This window comes from Lissotriton helveticus, chromosome 5_1, assembly GCF_964261635.1.
Source record: "Lissotriton helveticus chromosome 5_1, aLisHel1.1, whole genome shotgun sequence".
NCBI lineage: Eukaryota > Metazoa > Chordata > Amphibia > Caudata > Salamandridae > Lissotriton > Lissotriton helveticus.
In genome coordinates, this window is record NC_136065.1 from 2127837830 (window position 1) to 2127860689 (window position 22860).

At 46.7% G+C, this 22860-nt stretch overlaps 1 protein-coding gene across 1 annotated transcript in view; it reads left to right on the top strand.

Annotated features, from left to right (window-relative positions):
* The window catches only part of FIBCD1 (fibrinogen C domain containing 1), a 979992-nt gene that overhangs the window by 495504 nt on the left and 461628 nt on the right, over positions 1-22860 (top strand). The window contains exon 5 of the mRNA XM_078646209.1: positions 6643-6661. Coding sequence (XP_078502335.1) covers positions 6643-6661 — 19 coding nt within the window. The remainder of the gene's footprint in view (positions 1-6642; positions 6662-22860) is intronic.

Sequence of the window (22860 nt, forward strand, 5' to 3'; positions counted from 1 at the left end):
GGCGCGGATTCCGCGCCTGCGCTGAGCGTTCCATTGAGCGGACGGGGCCGTGACGAAACCGCTCCGTCAGGAGCACAGTGCAACCTCGGCTGGTGCCGGAGCGGTTCCGTCACCAGCATGCACCCGCCGCGCGGCCGCCCCGCCCCCTTAGCACTGCGGCGGAATAGCCGCCGCAGTGAAGGGGTTAAAAACCGGCCCAGGCACGCAAAAAAAAAAGTGGCCCACATTTGCATATTGCCTTTCCGTAAAACAGTGCCTTGGCGAAACTTTATTACAAAGGGGGAAGGGGGATATAAAAAATGCACGGATTAGTTTACACTGGTGAAACGCACCTGAAAAAAAGTGAGACCACGTTCGCTCAGGCCCCCTCCCCCCAATCAATATGCATATATAAATGGGCCAGCCCAGCGAGAGAAAGGGAGTGACACCTCTGCCCATTGATAAAAGGGAGGAAATTGACGCCCACCATCTACCTCCAAGAAGGCCGCATCACTATATTGCTCCCATGACCCTACAGCCTGCGTGCGGGTGCGGAGGTGCCGTCAGCAGCTTGAGTTCAGATCAGGGTCCACCCTCTGATTGCCAAATGCTAATCAAAGGCTTGGCTTGAACTCAAGCGCTCCCGCGTCACCGCTGCTAGATTTCAATTAAGATGCGCGCGCCTCTGTTCGGAGTATCGCCTCATTAACTCTGCCGCGATCGAGCTGGGCGGGTTGCCCACAAGAGAGGGTTACCAGGGGGCTGGGGCATCTCAGAGCCCCGCCCCCCCAACAAAACGCAGTGCACAGGCAGACCTGCCAACTCACACGGTGCCACCGTGTGACACACAAAATAGTCTCCCAGCACACTTCACCTGGTGGGGAGCTGATATCACACGGTGGCAGGGAAAACAAGCTGAAACCACTTTAACTAATGGATTGCTAGCTTGTTTTTCTGAGGCTTTGAACTGCCATTAAGAGGTGTGAAAACACCCCAGGATATAGGAAAGAACCTCAGCAAGCTTTTTTGTTTGTGGAGGAGGGGGCTTGGAGCAGGGTGGGGGCAGAAGTGCCTTGTAGATACTTCTTGGCATGAGGTTCCACCCCGCCTAGGCACCGCTCCCGCCTCAAACAGTGAGATTTTTGTTCACCTTGACAGGTATGCACAGGGTAAGGAAGACGTGTCGGTCTGAGCTGCGGGCACCAGGAAAGTTCTAAACCCAAGATATTTAACACAGGTGAAAAATAACTGGAGACCCGGAGGGAACATAAGGGGGGGCAAAAGGGAGAGAGAGAGAATGTAAGAGGGAGAGAGAGAGAGTGCAAGAGACCCACAAAGTAACCAGAGATGGAGAGAGGAGAGGAAGTAAGGGAGAGAAAGACACTGAGCGAGACAGGCAGGAGACATCAGGGGAGAGAGAGAGCAGGAAACAGGCAGAGAAAGGTTGTGAGATGAGAGAGACAGAGGAAGCTGGGGAGAGGTGTTGAGACAGACAGGCAAGGGACAGGAGATAGCAGGAGAGAGGGACAGACTGACTCAAGGAAAGAGTGGAAACATCAAGGGCCAGGATTCATTGGAGGGGCCCCAATGGCTGACATTGAGGAGGGAGGTGGAAGGGACACAGATGAGACATACGTGGGAGAACAGGAGCCTTTGGGGAGAGGAGAGGACAGAGCTGGAAACATAGTACTGTTGATAAGACACCACTGAGCAGGCGGCACAGAGAAGGGACATGTAGAGGGAGTGGGCTGTAACCAATGCATAAAGGGGCCTTCTCAGGAGAGTGGCCCATAGGAAGGCGAAAAGGACAGCTGAGAGAGGCATACAGACTGAAATGGAATCAGCAGCACTGAAGCTGAGACAGACTGAAATGGAATCAGCAGCTCTGAAGCTGAGACAGACAGACTGAAATGGAATCAGCAGCACTGAAGCTGAGACAGACTGAAATGGAATCAGCAGCTCTGAAGCTGAGACAGACAGACTGAAATTCAATCAGCAGCACTGAAGCTGAGACAGACAGACTGAAATGGAAACAGTAGTACTGAAGCTGAGACTGACAGACTGAAATGGAATCAGCAGCTCTGAAGCTGAGACAGACAGACTGAAATGGAATCAGCAGCTCTGAAGCTGAGACAGACAGACTGAAATTCAATCAGCAGCACTGAAGCTGAGACAGACAGACTGATATGGAACCAGCAGCTCTGAAGCTGAGACAGACAGACTGAAATGGAATCAGCAGCTCTGAAGCTGAGACAGACAGACTGAAATGGAATCAGCAGCTCTGAAGCTGAGACAGATGGACTGAAATGGAATCAGCAGCTCTGAAGCTGAGACAGACTGAAATGGAAATAGCAGCTCTGAAGCTGTGTCTCAGCTTCAGAGCTGCTATTTCCATTTCACATTTGATCACAGGCACAAATATGGTGACAATCACATAGAGATGCTGCAACATGCACCTCCCGACAACAAATGGCATCAGATTTCACGCGAAACATACAGACCAGGTCAGCCTTGGAGTGGAACAGCCACAACCATCAGACGCCTTTTGGCTTCTGCGAAAGGTTCAGACTGAAATGGAATCAGCAGCACTGAAGCTGAGACAGACAGACTGAAATGGAATCAGCTGCTAAGAAGCTGAGACAGATGGACTGAAATGGAATCAGCAGCTCTGAAGCTGAGACAGACAGACTGAAATTCAATCAGCAGCTCTGAAGCTGAGACAGACTGAAATGGAATCAGCAGCTCTGAAGCTGAGACAGACAGACTGAAATTCAATCAGCAGCACTGAAGCTGAGACAGACAGACTGAAATGGAATCAGCTGCTAAGAAGCTGAGACAGATGGACTGAAATGGAATCAGCAGCTCTGAAGCTGAGACAGACTGAAATGGAAATAGCAGCTCTGAAGCTGAGCCAGATGGACTGAAATGGAATCAGCTGCTAAGAAGCTGAGCCAGACAGACTGAAATGGAAACCAGAGCTTTAGCAGGAAGACAGGCAGAATTGAAATGACAGCTGTGTAGGCGATGCAGACGGAATAGGAACAGGAGCTGTGGAGGTGATACAGACATGGAATAGGAGCTGTGGAGGTGAGACAGACAGACAGACAGACATGGAATAGGAGCACCATTGGTGAGAATGATAGATCATCGGGAACAGGAGCCGGAGAGGTGAGAGAGACCTGGAATAGAAGCTGTGGAGATGAGACAGATAGAGAAACTGGGAACAGGAACCAACGAGCTGTGGCAGTGAGACAGATAGACAGACAGACATGGAACAGGAGTTGTGGAGGTGACACCAATAGGCAGACAGACATGGAATAGGAGCCCTGGAGGTGAGGGAGATGGGCCAGCTGGGAACAGGAGCTGTGTAAGTGAGACAGACATGGAATAGATGCTTTGGAGGTGAGACAGATAGAAGAACTGGAGCTGTGGAGATGAGACAGATAGACAAACATGGAATGGGAGCTGAGAAGGTGAGCCAGATAGAACAACTGGGAACAAGAGCTGTGGTGGTAAGACAGAGAGACAGTCAAGAGCTCTGGATAGAGTAGGAGCTGTGTTTGGAAGACAGATCTTGTCCAGAGAGCCCAGGGCACCTCGGCTGTACTTACCCAACCACTGCTCCCCTGTCAGCTTCCCAAATCCATCCCTGTAAGCATCCCATCCTCGGAAGAAGTTCACTGAGCCATCTTCCCGCCGCTGGATCACCTGCAAGAGAAGGACCAGGAGTTAGGACTGTTGGGTGGAGGATACAGGGGGTGGGGTCAGAGAATCACCTTGAGTTAAGGGTCGCAGGGCAGGAGGTACAGTTGGGAAGAAAGGCTGGTATATTCAGATGTACATAGAGACATGTCATCTCTAGTAGGCCTTGGATGGAGGGTGTTTGGGCTGGAAATGATAACTGTGGGACCGATTAACAAACTGCATTTTGGAGTACATTTAGAAGGACTATATTAGAAGTAGAACTACTAAACGTGCTACAACATGCTATTCACACAGCTGCGAGTATAAATCTCCACCTCTGCTATCTGTTCGATGCGGAGATCTACACACATGTACGTTTAATACTTAGTAGTAAACATGAGCTGGAGCAGGCAGAGGGGCTTGTAAATGTGGCATACATACTACGAAAGGGAAGGGGTTAGGGGGGAACATGCACCCACCCACAAAAGAGTAAGCCCATTGCTATTCAAAAATACCCTTCTAGAGTTGCTGCAACCAAAAAGGGACCCAACACAGTTGTAAATTACCCCAGCTCATAGCAGGAGTGAGTCTTTTATGAAGTTTAAAACAAAAATATTCCCCCACCTAAATTAAATAAATAGTTATTTTATTATGTGCTAATACTTATTGAAAGTGATGTATGTAATTATTTGAAATTAACTTAATTATATTTTAATTAAAAATGCATGATACACTAATTTATGTATGTAATTATATTTCAATAAACAATATTTTATATTAATTAAAGAATTTAATAATGGTTGTTAAAATATTTCACAATTAAATAAAATAAGTTTTATTTTTAGATTGTATTATTTAAAATTCTTTTTATTTGCATTTTTAACTATTTAAAATAATTTAATTTAACATTATTTCCTATTGGGTTTCAGCCTACCTCCCTTATTTTCAATGGGTGGGTGTTGACGTAGCAATGGGTTGGCCGTGTGTGGTACAGAGCTTGCTACTGTTTCATTTTTTTTGGTAGTAGTAATTTACACTCATAAATTTGGCTTCACTCAATTTTTGGCAGGGTGAGGAGTGCAAGTCTACACCTTTGAGTAATTTTACACTGAGACTTTGTGAATAGCCAAAATTAGTAAAGCCACTGAAAAGTCAAAGAGTAAGTTACACACAAGTGTAAATTACCTTTTTGAACAGCCCCAGTGGCATCTAGTTTATTGCTAATATTCAGAAGAACACAGTCCAGCAGAATGGAATATAAGTAAGAACGCATCAGATCACTTTCTGCTGATTGTTATTCTGAGAGTTTCAACAACAGTGGTATGTTATGAATATTATACATTGTTATAAAAGCTGAGCTCAAAAGGCTGAGCTCAAAGAGTGAGGCATTGGAAGGAAACCTTCAGGCCAGATGACAACAAGGCAAGTCTTGAAAAATCTCATCACTGATTCTTACTGATGGCTACCGGGAAGGGAGTCACGTGGCCTTCACTTGCCGAACTTGCCAGTGCCGCTGGCCTCACACAAAAAAGTAGCAGGCCTTGCTGTTATATCAAACACAAGCCTTATTGTTCAAACAGGTATGTGAGTGTGAACCAATACAACTCAAAACAGGTTGTATTTTCTGCTGTACTGGATTTAGTCTAGCCAGTCGCGGCCTGCATTAATCATGGGTGGGAGTGTGGGGGGTAGCTCTGGGGGGTCATGAGGGGAGGAGGGGTTAATTTATTAATTTTTTCAAAAACATACCTGTCTGCAGGCTGGGACCCGCTTTTGTCCCAGAACCTGCTGCTGCTCTCCTGCCTCCGGCAGTAACAAGAAGCAGGCATCCTCCCTCCCTGCCCTAAGCCAATCACAATGCTGCAATGTCACCGCTGTGATTGGTGGGGACGCCGCCCACCCAAGGGCTTACGGGAAGGCCATTTTCTCCATGTAGGCTGTGTCCGGGTGGAATTATGGGGGGTACTCTAATACTATCCCCCTCTGCACTGCAGAAAACAGTTTCACTTGGGGCTGATGGGTCTAGGGAGGGGCACACTAGTGTCTACCCTTTGTTTAGACATGATTTAGAGACAGCACTTCCGTTAAAACCCTTGTTGTTTTGGATTGGAGTGTTGAGTACTGAAGAATTGTGTCACCTAATGGAGGGCTTGAGGGGTGTGATTGCAGCCAATGGGTTAGACAGAATGGGCTGGTTAAGGGTGCTTAAAAAACCTGGTCTGAAGTGGGCCTTGGGAAATTCTGGAGTGAGCGACAAGCCACTCATAGGAGGGGATGGTGCAGGAGAAAGCCAGCCGTCCTTGAGATCACAACGCATCGCTAGGGAGCCTCACAAGAGCTTTTCTCTGCCACAAGTGTGTGTGTGAGGACGAGGTGTTCCTGGACTTTATACGCCCCCCACGGGCGCGAGCCCTACACCTACAGTTTAGATATGGGTGTTTATCTGTACCAGCCTTTACGGCAAAATGGAGGGAGGCGACCCAGGAATTTGAGTGTTGTCCATGCACCCAAACTCCCTGCGAAAGTGACAAACGTGTTGTTTTTTTGCCCCCTCTATGCGAAACCGAGGTCCAAATGGATTGCCCCATCTGTAGATCCCTCTGTTTATTGTCGAGAGGAGAGGCATATAGAACATGCAAAAGCGACATGACCTCGATCGTGGTGGTGGCTGTCTCTAAATTCTTGTATTCAGATTGGATAATTAGAAGTACAGGGTAAAAGCCACACAGAGCCAGGTTGTGAATGCCCCTTGTGATTTTATGTTATGTTCAAAAGTCTTCTTAAGCGCTCTTTTACCTGAGGGTGTCTTGGCACTGGCTTTAATGGATTTAAAAGATATGTATCAACTAGCAAGTACTGAAGAGCTGGGTTTTCAGCTGTTTCCTAAAGCTCAGCTGTTTGAGTGCATTTTTTATGTTTAATGGTAAAGCCTTCTAGGCTTTGGAAGTGCCTAGAAACTAGAACCTCCTGCTGCCGCAGGTGGACAGTTTAAGTCTGGGTACAACAATGTGTTTCGCGGAGGCAGATCATAGGGTTCTGGCCGGGATGTACCAGTTAAGACTTGGTTGAAGACAAGTGGGAGCTAGGCCGTGAAGTGCCTTGTAGGCGATGCAGAGTGCCTTAAAAGTGCACCTTTGTCTGGTAGGGAGCCAGTGCAGGTTTTGATGGCTATGGATTGAATTTGAGTGTCTTTAGCAGGAGTTTTGCTGCCACATTTTGTAGTACTTGTTGCCTTTTAAGAATGTATTGATGCGCGTTGAGTAACAGGCCGTTGCAATGATCCAGTTTAGACATAACTAGTGATGCAATGAGAATTTTTTGCAAGTGTAAAGGGATAAAAGAAAGGATCTTTTTTAGCATACTCAAAGTGAGAAATACAGAGGATGATAGGGCACTGACGTGATTCCTATAGGTTCGTTTGTGGTCAATCAGAACTCCCAGCTTTCGGGCCTTGGAAACAGGAGCAGGCTTAGGGCCCGTTTCTGCTGGCCAACATGACGGTGTCCAGAAGGATGTTGTAGTATTCTTGCATCTTGTTTATATGTTATACATGCTTTCTCCACTACTAGTCCAGCTTGTAGAATGCTGCAGCTATGATGCGACCTGATTACTACAGATGTTTGTCCAACAAAGTATTAATTCAGTTTTGTCTGCATTTAATTTGAGGCAATTCCTGCTCGTCCAAGAGTTGGCACTCACCCGTGAGTCCTTTTTGGCCGGTGATACGACAATCTGGGTGTCATCTGCGTAGGACGTCAAGGAAAAGCCAAAGCTTTTAATTAGATTGGCCTGGGGTGTGATATGAATATTAAATAAGGTGGGACTGAGTGGAGAACTCTGAGGAACACCACAGGGAAAGAAGAAAGACTGAGATACAAACTCACCAAGTCTGATGGACTGTTCTCTGTCAGAAAGAAAAGATTTCAATAGGTCCCATGCAGTGCCGCTGACATTGATTTTTGATAAATGGTTTGATAGCACTCCGTGATCTACCGTATCCATAACAGTAGATAGATCAAGCAGTATAAGTGCTGCCCCTCGGCTCGGATCGAGCAGGTGCCTGATCTGTTCGGTTGCTTTGATCAAGGCTCTTTTTGTGCTATGACTTCTGCGGAAACCAAACTGTGTGGTGCCCAGATGGTCATTAAATTGAATATGGTCTATCAGTTGAATGTTTATAAAGTTCTCGATAATCTTGGAGGGGAGAAGGAGCCGTGATATGAGGCGATAACTGCTAGGGCTTTTAGGGTCTAGAGTTACTTTGTGGAAGTGGAAGAATTAAAGCTCTTTTCCAAATAGATGGAAATTGGCCAGTGGAAGTCACGTTCTGGAAGATGGCGGTAAGTAGGGGCGGTTTAGTCTCATCCACTGATCCTGCTATCTTTGGAGGGCACGGATCATGTGGAGAGTTACTCTCAGTGAGTTAGTTACCTGTTCTAGGGTACGTGGTATAAATTTACAGAGACTCAGCCCTTTCTTGCATGTAATGGTGGAAACTGTGATATTATCTGAAATGGAGGTAGAGGAAGAGAATAGGTTGTAAATTCCTTCCATCTTTATCCAAAAAGAAGTCAACTAGGCTATTAAGTTACTTAAGTTAGATGTGTCAAATGCATCCCTGGTCAGCTTAGTCACTGTTTGAAACAGTTCTTCTGAGGACTTTTTTGCTTCCACTATCTTTCTAGTAAAATAGGACGTTTTCTCTTTTAAAATTTGGGATTTATATGCAGCTGGGCAGATATTCGGTCTTCTCAGTCTTGTCATAGTTTCGTCTCCAAGTTTTCTCCCGCCTACGGCAATTTTGTTTCTGTGCCCTTAGTTCCTCTGTAAACCAAGGAGCTGAGAGAGTCTTTTGTTTGACTTTACTTAGTTTAGGTGGTGCTAACAGTTGGGCTGCTTTATCAACCCATAATGTATATTGAGAGGCCGCTGTGACGATATTAGTGGAAAGAGTGGGATGTGACTTATTAAGCTCTTTAGCTAGACAACCTGGCTGCATAGTGTGCCACGTGCGAGGGCTGTAAGTACCTGGTTTGGTTGGGGGCCTATTGGCTGAGGCATTGTATGTCAGCTTGAATTCAATTTCACTGTGGTCCGACCATGCTAGGGGCAGAGTATTAGTAGTAGTTATGGCAGTATTATTTGTAAAAATTCTATCTAATATATGCCCTGCTTGAAGTGTATGGCCACCTACCAGTTGAAGAAGGCCTTGCTTGACATGGTTTGGAGAAGATTTGATGTTTCCAGATCTTGAAGTGCTTCTAGGTGAAAATTAAAGTCACCTAAAGTAGTGAAGTTAGAGGAGAGGATATGTTCTTCTGGGATGTTGGTGATTTCCAGTGTGAAAGGGGATCTAGGGCCGGGCGGGCGATATTGAAGTATGCCAGTAAATAAATGAATGAATGAGTAGTTTATTGTGTCAATTAATAAAAATTGTTACAAAAAAATTCAAATAAAATCTCCCAAGGACATACTTACTTTGTTACAATTAATACATGTCTATATTTGATATATTATATCCGCTAAAACAAACGAAGATGATTTTTACAAACGGCACTAAAAAACAGATAAAATCAATAAAGAACTGGTATAAACCAATAAATCAATTCAATACTGAAGGGTCCTTCCTCTTGTGTGCAAACTTTGTGGGTATTGCAGGAGAGGGTTGGATTCACTGAGTTACAAAATGCATTCATAATGATCTTAGAAATGGTAAAACCACATTTCAGGTTAAAAGTTTCGATGTTGAAGTACATGAATAAACCGAGTACTAAATATACTTAGGCAATTTCCTTCCATGCTGTGAGTAGATCAGGGGCATAGGAAGTAAGGGTGGGCGTAGTTCGCGAAGTAGCACTATGCGAAGCTACGCGAAGCTACGCGAAGTGCACTTCGCACTACGCGAACTTCACGTAGCACTACGCGAGCTGTGTAGTAGCATGTACGCACTGTGCAAGATGCGTTTTCAATGATTGCACAGTGCGGACAAGCATCCGGCACTGTGCAAGCATTGAAAACTGCATCTTGCACAGTGCAAGCTGTAGTTTTCTGCTGCTCGAGTAGATTATTACTCGAGCGGCAGCTTTCTCAACGCGAACAGGTAGTTTCTCATTGAGAGCGGTCGCGAGCATGCGCAACCACTCACAATGAGAAACCTGACCTCCTCGCGTTGAGAATCTCGCCGAGATGTCATTTTGCTTGCTCGCGGTCGCGAACATGACGTTCAGGACCGCGAACAAGCAAAAAATGACCGCTGCACTACGCTACGCTGCACTACGCATGTTCGCACTGTGCTACGTGCAGCTCGCGTAGTGCGAAGTTGCGAAAACTTTGCAAACTCCGCGAGCGTAGCGTAGTGCTTCGCCCAGGGTTACCCAGGTTTCAGTAATGAAAGTAAGGGATGGTCTATATATGTCCATAAATAAAGGAAAGTCGGTGCTATGCTTAATTGAAGATCCTGCGTAAGCAGTGCGCAAGGCAGTGTACTGTTTAACGGGATGTCATATTGTTTGGGCCAAGGTAGCTGGTATGCGATGTTGCAGCTGTGTTGTGTATGGCTGTCTGGGCATCACATCCAGGGCAACAGTGTAGTAGATTACCTGGGACCACCAGACAGTCACGCCCAAGATAATCCATCCTTTTACCTGGTCGCAAGTTTAACAATTCCTCACAATAATATCTTCTGGCTGTTAGATCTGACTCGGGAGATCCAGAGTGGTGGTTCTGGGAATGGTCAGGGCGTAGACGGGCTTGCCTTTGGCGCGCTATTCGAGCACCAGTGGTGCACCCGCTGTGCGTACCGCTTTGGTGCTGTTGATGTAGCCTGTCGTAATGGGGGCATGGCTAGCTCGCACAGCAGCCCATTGAAAAACTCAGGTGAGAGAAAGGATTGGGCAAATCAAAAAGTACCTTGAAACCAAGGAGAGGGGCTCAAAGACCCAAAGGGATGGAGCACCTGGTAACTTAAAGGTTAAAAATAAGTGTTCCCTTTGGTAAGAACTACCAGAGATGACTTAAACTAGATTCATAACCACATTCATACTCAACAAACTCTGCTTTCCACTCAGGATGTTTAAAGCACTTATAATCACACAAGTGAATATGTATATCAAAATCCTTTCCTTTTAGTCAATACAGAAAATATACAAATGTTTTATTTCCATGGGTAATTTCATAAAAACTTTAAACCACATTAATTACGGGATTAATTACTATTGGTAGATGAAAGTAATTAACATAACTGCGAGAACATCAACGCATAAAATGAATCTAACAAAGGGAATCACCCTTCCAATATGACAAAGCCCTTTCAAATGGGAGCCAGGCACCTTCCCCAATACATGGAAAAGAAAGTGTTGACTCCTCCAGTCATCAAACACACCCTTGATTGCTTTTATGGATATTTAATGTTATTTGTTATATTTTTATTTGTGTTTTATTTTTGTTGTAAGCTATTAACTGATGTATACTATTGTATACAATGTTTTGAAATTCAATAAATGATACAATACAAATAACTGCTGGTGGTCATCACAAAGATGGGGGAAGTCCCGTCTGGCATATTACAAGCCCATTATAGCCTATGGCACATGTAAGAGGGTGGGCGGGATGCCCCTCCCATTTTCCAAACTCTACAATAGGCCCTAAGTTCATTTCAGAGAATGTACCCTCCACTCTTTGCTATTTCTGTCCTCTTTCCTGAAGAATAAAAAACTTATTTAATTGAGAGACACAGTGCGCACCCCTCTAGTTACAGACCCTCCAACTGTAGTCGCCTTCCTACCCCGCCGTTCACATATTATGGTTTATTTAAAATTTTGAAATGATTTTCAAATTTCTTAAAACTTCTTGGACTTAAAGATCAACATAATAAATGGACATTTTTGAGAACCCAACGGACAAAAATAGTTTACTTGATAAAAAAAGTTTCCAAATAGTCTGTCTGAGAATTTTCGATATAGTCAACTACTTAGGCTAGAAAGTATAATATGAGTAAAAAAATCAATATGGAATTAGAGAAAAGGAAATGTGAAAAAAGTATTTAAAAGGAAACTATACGGAGAAAACGCTACAAGTAGCAAGACAAACGAGTCAGTCTATTAACAGGGAGAAGGCATTGAGTGCATCAAGTAAAAAAGAATAAGGTTGAGTAAGTATTGTACTACCTTACTCTAGACCGAATATAACATTGTAAAAATATGTATACAAATTCGAACATACTTCAAAACAACTCAAGCCTTTTAGAAATCAGCAATAACGAACCATTATTTGTATAGTCTAAAAAAACAAAATAGAAACAGCAAAGACTTGACTAAGAAAACATACAGAAGGGTTCCATGTCTGAGCTGTGCACAATGTGGTTGTATCATAAAAGAAAAACAGGAAAGAAAATAAAAACACAACATTATGCGACCTGCTTATCAAAGAATGTGATCTCTCTGTTAAAAGGTGTATGTAGGAAAACATATGTGAGTCAAACCGTAAGGACAATGAAGATAGCAAATATGTGAGAGAATACAGGTATAAATGAGAGGAGTTAATATTCAGAAAAAAAAGCTAAATCGTGAAATGTAGTGGCGACAAAATACCCAAAAGGAATACATTAAGCATGGTCATTTAAGTCTCACTTCTGAGCACCAAAATGAGATTAACTGAACTGAATAATATTCACTGCCCACTTCTAATCTCGTCCCATAATGCTTTGCAGGGCCTTTGGTTGGGATTGTATTTGTGCCCATACATGTGCTTGGGGTGGTCCTAAGAGGATGGGACCACCACCGGATCGTTCAGCAAGATGTGCTCCTTGTGTTCAAGGCATCTGCTTGGTTCTCTCCCTAGGTTAGGGGGGATTCCAAAATCATCACCTCTCTCACTGCTTGCTAAATTTTCATTTTTGTGAAATGACTATATGCATTTTAGCATGTAAAGACAGAGATACTTGTTATTCTACCAAAAGTATATGAGGTCTCTATTTTATTTTTTTGAAGTCAGAGGAGTGAAGTTGCCACAGAGTTTTTGTTCAACGGAGTAGGTAGCCCCTTCCATTTCTCGCAGACACAGAGGTGATATGCAGCCCGGTTTCGTTAGCCCTCGCTCCGCCCCCCTCCATTCTCCACTTATGGCAGAATGGCAAACGCGCAGCGTTCACGCGCAGCAGGCGCGCCAAAGGTAAGCTCGTCTACGCCCGTCCACGCCTGGACCGCGCCCAGCGCCAGACCCCCTGGCCCCCGCAGTGACCATCCCCCCCGCAGAACATACGACACCGCAACCCTCAATGCCCTCAACACCGGCAGACTCCCCGATTGCCACCGAGCTGCCCCAGGACACACCCATGGACCCTTCACCTGCCAATCCTGCAAGTTCTGCTGCATCGGGACCCACACTACAACCACAAACGTCAAACAGAGCTCCAACAACAACCACCTGAAGTGCATCCTGCTCAACACCCGCTCGGTCCACAGACACGCCATAGAACTATGGATCCTACTCGACACCACATCCCCGGACGTCGCCTTTCTCACGGAAACCTGGATGAACGCCTCATCAGCACCAGACATCGCCATAGCCATCCCGGATGGATACAAGATCATCCGAAGAGACCGCATCAACAAAACAGGGGGAGGCATCGCGATCGTCCACAAGAACACCATCCGCATCTCGACCAGCTCCGACGACACCCTCATAGCCACCAAACACCTCCACTTCCAGATACACACCGACCCCAAGACAACACTCAGAGGCACCCTCATATACAGACCCCCAGGACCCCGTACACAATTTTGCGAAGATATCGCTGACCTTGTCAGCCCACACGCCCCCCCTTCCGAGGACTACATTCTCCTAGGAGACCTCAACTTTCACCTGGAGAATAACAACGACAACAACACCACCACCCTGCTTGATAACCTCGCCAATCTCGGACTCAAACAGCTGGTGAACACACCCAACCAATACGCCGGACAAACGCTCGACCCAATCTTCTCCTCCAGCAAACACATCTCCTTTAATCACACCACAGGACTCCACTGGACGGACCATAGCTGCGTCCACTTCAGCTTCAGAAAGACAACGACCCACCACCACCCGCAACAGGTCCCCCGCAGAAACTGGAACAAAATTACCCTCGACCAGCTCACCACATCACTGAACCAAAACCCTCCCGCCAGATCTACGGACCCAAATCAAGCAGCCTTTAATCTTGCACAATGGATCACCCACTGCGCTGACGAACTAGCACCCCTGAAAAACCGTCCCAACAGACCAGAAAGCAAAAGAGCCTCCTGGTTCAACGACGACCTTAAGAACTCCAAAAAGAACTGCCGCACCCTCGAGAAAACCTGGAGAAAAAACCCAACCGCAGACAACATGACCGCCTTCAAGAACGCCACCCGCAAACACCACCAGCTGATCCGCACCACTAAGAAGTCAGCATTTAAAGACCGACTAGACAACAACGCGCACAACAGCAAAGAACTGTTCAGCATCGTCAATGAGCTCAACAATCCCAGCGCCGGCAACAACGACATCACTCCCTCTCAAGATTTATGCGACTCACTAGCCTCGTTCTTCCACAGCAAGATCGCAGACATATATAACAGCTTCAGCGACCTGCCCTCTCCCCCTACCTCTGAACTGAAGCCCCCTACCACCACCCTCCGCGCCTGGACCCCAATCAGCACCGAAGAAACCATACGCATGATGAACTCCATCCATTCCGGATCTCCAACAGACCCATGCCCCCACCACATCTTCAATAAGGCCGACTCCGTCATCGCACCCCAACTCCTAGATATCATCAACTGCTCCTTCAACACCGCTACCTTCCCGGAAAGCTGGAAGCATGCCGAGCTCAGCGCCCTCCTGAAGAAACCTACAGCAGGCCCCACCGAACTTAAGAACTACCGATCCCATCTCGCTCCTCCCGTTCCCCGCCAAAGTCATCGAGAAGACCGTCAACAGCCAGCTTGCCGCCTTCCTTGAGTCTAACGGCTCCCTTGACCCCTCACAGTCTGGTTTCCGAGCTAACCACAGCACTGAGACCGCCCTCATCGCAGCTACAGACGACATCCGGACACTGCTCGACAACGGGGAAACAGTGGCCCTCATCCTCCTGGATCTTTCCGCAGCGTTCGACACGGTATGCCACCGCACCCTAGTACATCGCCTCAGGAACGTCGGATTACAAAATAAGGCATTGGACTGGATCATCTCGTTCCTCGCCGGAAGAACCCAAAGAGTCCGTCTCCGCCCTTTCAGATCCGAGGCCACCGAAGTCATCTGCGGCGTACCACAAGGATCTTCGCTCAGCCCCACCCTCTTCAACGTCTACATGAGCCCCCTCGCATCCATCGCACGCCAACACAACCTAAACAACATCTCCTACGCTGACGACACTCAACTGATCCTCTCCCTCACCAAAGACCCAACCACCGCCAAAACCAACCTACACGAAGGGATGAAAAACGTAGCCGAATGGATGAAGAACAGCCGCCAAAAACTGAACTCGGACAAGCCGGAAGTCCTCATCCTAGGAACATCCCCCTCTGCCTGGGACGACTCATGGTGGCCCCCGGCACTAGGCAGCGCACCCAAACCAACGGATCATGCTCACAACTTAGGATTCATCCATGACTCCTCCCTCTCCATGACCAAACAAGTCAACGCCGTCTCATCATCATGTTTTAACATTCTACGCATGCTCCGAAAGATCTTCCGATGGATCCCCGCCGAAACTAGGAAAATGGTCACCCAAGCACTTGTCACCAGCCGACTAGACTACGGAAACACCCTCTACACCGGAACCACAGCCATACTGCAGAAAAGACTTCAACGCATTCAGAACGCCTCCCCCCGACTCATCCTGGACATACCTCGACACAACCACATATCAGAACACCTGAGAAACCTGCACTGGCTCCCTATCAGCAAGAGAATCACGTTCCGTCTCCTCACTCACACACACAAGGCCCTCCACAACCTAGGACCCAGCTACCTCAACAATCGCCTATCCTTCTACAACCCCACCCGCCAACTACGTTCGTCCAACCTAGCCCTCGCCGTGATCCCACGCATCCGTAAAGCCACCATGGGAGGAAGATCCTTCTCTTACCTGGCGGCCAAGACCTGGAATTTCCTCCCCTCTCACCTCCGTCTTACCCAGAACCACCTCTCCTTCAGGAAGCAACTCAAGACCTGGTTATTCGATCAGTAATGAACCCCTTTCCCTTAAGCGCCTTGAGACCCTCTGGGTGAGTAGCGCGCTATACAAATCTCTGACTTGACTTGACTTCGTTGAGTGTTTATAAGACTTACAAGGTTAGTTAAACTAAGAGAGCTGGACAATAAGATCAAAAATTGATAGCCCAAAACACACAATTTGGCCATGTGAAGAGGCCAGGATTACCAACAATCAACCTGGTTTGTTGTTTGACGGAAGGGGTGGAGTCTGTCGGGGTTGCACAGGACATGAAGTCTGCCTTCCACATGGTACTTCCTCCATCAAATTTAGAAATAACTGCTGGCCCAGCGAGCACCGCTGGACCTTGAAAGGTGAATGGCCGGCTGCAGCTTTGACATTTTTGTTTTTACCTGTCCTTCGACCGCAGGTTTTTTCCGGTGGGGGGTGACAGAAAACAATAACACAGCAGCGCTTGCTCTAAATAAAGCCGCTGTGTGATGGCTTTGCTCCAACGCCTCTGCTCCGTTGGACCGTCGGAGTAAGGTTTGCAGTGGAGGCTCCGCTGAGAGGAAACGTAGGGTCCGCTCTACTCTAAATGAGGCAGGTGAACCGAGGGTTTGGCCGAGAGTGCGCCCCGCCGTGTTTGCGATTGAATTCTGTGTCTGCCAAACACTAAATCAGCCCTTATGTTTCTAACGCACGGCCAGAGTGCCAACATTCCCAGGGAAATATCACTGCGTTGTGTACTTACCTGCAGCTCGTTTAAGACCAGAATTAGGCTACTCGGCTACTATTTCGATTGCCAGAGAAGCTCTGAGTGTTTGCTCTAAGACATAACACTAAAGGCAGAATGGCTCATCTGGAGTGAGTATGGGAATTCTTGGGTAATTCAGTGTGATTACGCTACATTGAATTACGCGAGTTACGCCCACCCTTAGATTACACTCCAAGGACGATTACGCTACATTGAATTACGCGAGTTACGCCCACCCTTAGATTACACTCCAAGGACGATTACGCTACATTGAATTATGAGAGTTACGCCCACCCTTAGATTACACTCCAAGGACGATTACGCTACATTGAATTACGCGAGTTACGCCCACCCTTAGATTACACTCCAAGGACGATTACGCTACATTAAATTACGCGAGTTACGCCCACCTTTAGATTATACTCTAAGGACGATTACGCTACATTGAATTACGCGAGTTACGCCCACCCTTAGATTACACTCTAAGGACGATTACGCTACATTGAATTATGAGAGTTACGCCCACCCTTAGATTACACTCCAAGGACGATTACGCTACATTGAATTACGCGAGTTACGCCCACCCTTAGATTATACTCTAAGGACGATTAGGCTACATTGAATTACGCGAGTTACGCCCACCCTTAGATTACACTCTAAGGACGATTACGCTACATTGAATTACGCAAATTACGCCCACCCTTAGATTACACTCCATGGACGCCACCGTTTTTCAGCATTACTCTTTTTAGTTCCCCCCTCTGAGACAGCTTTTAGCTGCCTGTAGTCAGAGGCCTATCGAGGACACCAGCGCTTTAAGTGGAATGAAAAGATGGTAGCGGGTTCTCTGAAAAGGGTGTGTAATTAAGGGTGCAGCTTAAAACATGTGAACTACAAGCCTGTGCTTTACATATCATGCTGCCTGCCAGCTTCTAGGCGCCTCTTTGTGAGTTTCTGCGTTTGCATCCAATCACAGAGCAGCAAACATATGCCCAGAACAATGCAGAGCTATTGGCTTTGTGAGTGTTTGCTACCAGTTTGATATCAATGAGTATCCACTATGATTTTGTTGCAAATGAGATCCGATGGTTAGAAATGGCACACATGTGACATCACTATGTGCACACTGTAGAGAGGCAAGAATTGGATGAGCATGTAATAAGAACCCTTTCAAGTAAGTCTGGGCGGTGAACTCCACTCAGAACTGATATGTAGATTCTAGGGATGTATGACATTACAACGCATGCTTTTACATCGCATGTTTTTACAACGCGGTTTTTACAACGCATACCATTACAACGCATAGTTCTTTTAGGCGCTGGATAGTGAATTGTTTAATTTACTATTCCAACTCCAGTCCCCGTGGATAGTAGGGAAGGTGTTGGATAGTACATTAAACACATTCCCTATCCTAGAGCGCCCCCCAGCGCAATGCGTTGTAATGGATTGCATTGTAAAAGTTGCGTCGTAAAGGCACTGCGTGGTAAAAGTTGCGTTGTAAAGGTTGTTTACCAGATTCTAGATTACAGTAAAACATTGAATTTAAGCAAAAACTTTACAAACGTTACCAAATCAAAGCATTTACCTATGTGGAATATGCAATGTATAGACCGTAAGATGCGGCTAGAACCATTTGCAAGGCCAATAGTTCCCAAAGGTGAGACCTGTTGGTTTTGTCAATGCTTGGTTGAAGAATGCTGTCCTTTTTAGGGTGCGCATATTATCACCTGCCCTTGTCACGTGACTCCGTGGTACCCTATGGGGGCGCAGATCAGAGGTGTGATCTTGTGCAGTAGGAGTGGCAGTACAAACGTTTACATCTCTCGAAGGGGTCTGGGCGCTCAGCCGTAGGAAGGAGTAACAGCTGCGGATGAAGTCCAGCTCGTTCTGAGACATGTGACGACAGAACTCGCATGATATTTATAAAGATATACTGCAGCTGCATGGGACTCAGCAATGGTTCCGATAACAGACTCTTCGATTTCTTCGATTGTGCGGGCTTAGGAAAGGTAGAAGGTTGATCAGGTCACGCTGTATAAAGTTGTGTGGAGCAGGCGGACTAACCCACTGAGCTATCTCGGCTGACTGTCAGATCCTGCCATTAGATGTTTTATGGTATGTCACTGCCTGGACACCTGTCACCACACAATACAACCCAAAGACCATGAGGAGCATCCATTCAGGAGCCCCCACCGACCCCTGCCCGCCGCACATCTTCCACAGAACTGCCTCCGCAAAAGCACCCAAACTATGATGTACAATCAACTGCACCCTCGAAACAGGCACATTCCCCAATGATTAGAAATGTGCAGAAGTCAAACCCCTCCTCAAGTAGCCCTCCGCAGACCTGACGGACTTCAAGAACTACAGACCCATCTCTCTCCTCCCCTTTGCCACCAAAGTCACTGAGAAGATCGTCAACAACCAGCTCACGAACTTCATAGAATCCAACTTGATCCTCGACTCTTCCTAATCTGGATTCCACAGCAACCACACCACTGAGACCGCCCTCCTAGCCGCCACGAATGACATCCGCACTCTATTCGACCAAGGCCACACGGCAGCCCTCATCCTACTAGACCTCTAAGCAGCCTTCGGCACCGTCTCCCACCGCACACTAGCCGCCAGATTCCATGACGCCGGCATACAGGGAACGGCCATAAACTGGATATGCTCCTTCTTCACTGGCCGAACTCAAAGAATAAGACTCCCGTACTTCCTCTCCGAACCCACAGAGATCAGCTGCAGAGTACCCCAAGGATCCTCACTCAGCCCCACGCTTTTCAACTTCTACATGGCTCCCCTCACAGCCATCGTCAGAAAACCCGAACTCCGCATAGTATCCTAAACTAACGATACCCAGCTCATCCTCTCCCTCACCAAGGAATCCGACATCACCAGACAGTTTCCAGGAAGGAATGAAGGACATCGCATTCTGGATGAGCATCAGCTGCCTGAAGCTCAACTCGGAATAAACGGAAGTCCTCATCCCTGGATCCGCCACCTCTGTGTGGGACAACACCTGGTGGCCAACTGTCCTTGGCAACCCCCCTCTCCCACACACCACACCTGCAACCTCGGCATCATACTCGACTCCTCCCTCACCATGAACAGACAGATCAATGATGTATCTTTCACGTGCTTCAACACCCTCTGCATTCTCCGCAAATCCTTCAAATGGATCCCCCCCTGAATCCAGAAAGAACATCACCCATTCACTCATAACCAGCAGACTGGGCTACGGGAACACCCCCTATGCCGGAATCAACAAATCTCTACTCCTCAAACTCCAGACATCCAGAACACCACAGCCAGACTCCTCCTCAGCATCCCAGTACAAGACCACATCACTCAGCACCTACGAGACCTCCACTGGCTCCCCGTTGAAAAGAGAGTGACTTTCAAGCTGCTCACTCACGCCTACAAATCCCTCCACAACACCGGACCCCAATACCTCAATGAAATAATCTCTTTCTACGCACCCAAGAGAAACCTCCGTTACACCGACCTTGCCCTGGCCAAAATCCCTCGCATCCGCAGAGCCAGAATGGGGAAAAGAGCCTTCTCCTACATCCCGGCCAAGACCTGGAATTAATTCCTCCTCAGCATCAGATGATCCCCAACACTGCAAACATTCAGGAAAAGCCCCAAGACCTGGCTCTTCTGGTGAGACGGAGCTGCTCGAACCCTCCCCCCACACTTTTACTGGGTTTTACTGCTCATCGCATTTGCACCAGGGTCCATGGTCCCCTTGCTGTGCTAATGAAGGTAGAGGGGGTGGAGGAGGGAGAGGGGAAACATCCTATGTGCATAAGACAACTGAAGGGGAGAAGGAGGCGCGGGGATCAGGGGCTGACAACGCCGCATTTGATCCCGGGGCAGTGGGTATCTGTGGGTCCAGTCTCACTCTGGCATCTTCAGGGTACCCAGAGGACCCACCCAGGGCGTGTCTGGATGTTGTCTGATGACCTTGACAATCTGTGACAGGGTGTGAACCCCCGTTTGAAAAGGGTTTCTCACGGGCGAAGAGAACACACAATGGCAAAGCCAAACGGTCTCACCCATGGGTGAGCTATTAGCTTTACCAATTGGATGGGGGTGGGTGGGAGTAGGGGCGTAGGAGTCATTACTTTTCTGGGGGAACAGGATAAACATCGAGAACCCAATACAAACTGCCAGTGGTCTTCACCCCGCTGGCTCCCATAAACCTATACAATCAGTTTTGAAGTGAAATAGTGATATTAAGTAAGTTCTTTATATAAAGTTCAGAAGAGGTTTAATGAAATACCCCTAATGAAGGGTACCTCAGGGGGGGGGGTCAAGGCATCCGCTGCCAAAGGCGTCATGGTTTGAATTTCTGCAGGATCTTCTTTGCATCCTTTGAAGGTTGATAACATGAGTGCTACTTGGTTGGTATAATTTTAACCCCTGAAACTTTCTGAACGATTAGTCTTAGAGAACATGGCTAGAAGCACTTCATAAGCAGAGGCAGTACTCTTTTTTATGTTTTGCAGTTTTATATAGCGAGAACTCAACCCAAACATATTGGAGACCTATACATGAGCAATAGTTACATTATGCAAGATCACTTTTCTTTTCGAGACATGCTGTATTCAGGATATGTACATAAAGCTCTGCCTACTTACCGCCTATCTTTTTAATTGGCTCCTGCCCCTGTCCTTTGTAAATGGTGGCTTTTCATTGCTCATTAGGCTTTGTAGTCCCTCCTTAGTACCGCCTTGTCTCTTCTTGTAACCTCCCATGAGGACATCTACTATTACATGTGTTGTTACGCCCTAGGTTTTAATTACAGCCTCAAGGCACTACTTTCTTAAAGGCCTTCAGACAGGACACTCACTTAGTCCTAAACATGGCTGGCAGTGGTTACTTTACTCACTAACACATCTCACATTTATATTAGACCTTCTATAAATTTTCCTTCATCTGCTCTACATAGAGTACAACCTAATCCGGAATTAACCACATCGCTGCGGCGGAACGCTAAGGGGGCGGGGGTGTCGCGCGGCGGGCCCATGCTGGTGACGGAACCGCTCCGTCACCAGCCGCGGTTGAGCTGTGCTCATGACGGAGCGGTTCCGTCATGGCCCCGCCCGCTCAATAGAACGCCCAGCGCAAGCGTGGAATCCGCGTCGCGCAGGCGCGGCGAGCGGGCGATGACGGAACCGCTCCGTCATCAGGACAGCGCCACCGCAGCTGATGACGGAGCGGTTCCGTCATCAGCATGGAAAGAGTTAATAGAGTAATCATTTTGTCACATTTTAAAGCTACTAATTGTATATATTGAATGTTCTTGTGGTACTGCCTTAAATGCAATGCATTATGGGTAGGGTGGATTTACCATATTTTCAAAGTTTATGATGCTCACTAGGGACCTCTAGGCGCAGCTTGCGGTACTGCACCTACACATCTCATATTTACATTTGACCTTATATACATTTCCCTTCACCAGTTCCACATAGAGTACAACCAAATCGGAATTAATATAATAATTATTTTGTCACATTTCAAAGCTATTAATTGTATATATGGACATAGCTATTTGAATGTACTTGTGGTACTGTCTTGCCTGCAATGCATTAGGGGAGTAATGTGACCAAAAGTTTGATGCTCAGTAGGGACCTCTAGGTGCAGCTTGCAGTACTGCACCTACACATCTATATTAGACCTTCTATAAATGTCCCTTCCTCAGCTCCACATAGAGTACAACCTAATCAAGAATTAACATAATAATTCTTATGTCACATTTCAAAGCTACTAATTGTATATATTGAATGTACTGTGGTACTGTCTTGCATGCAATGCATTATGGGAATAGAATATGTGACCAAAAGTTTGTGCTGCTCACTAAGAACCTCTGGGATCAGCTTGCGGTACTGCACCTACCACATCTCATTTATATTAGATCTTCTATAAATGTTCCTTCATCAGCTCCACATAAAGTACAACCTAACCGAATCTGGAATTAATATAATTCTTTTGTCACATTTCAAAGCTACTCGTATATATTGACATAGCTATTTGAATGTTCTTGTGGTACTGCCTTACGTGCAATGCATTATGGGTTGGGTGGATTTACCATATCTTCAAAGTTTATGATGCTCACTAGGGACTTCAAGGAACAGCGTGTGGTACTGCACCTTTTATTTATGCTTTAAAACCCAAAACATAAATAAAAGGCATTGTCATTTACAATGCCAATAGCTCAAACTCGCGTGAATGTGAGACCTATTGCATTGCAAATGCT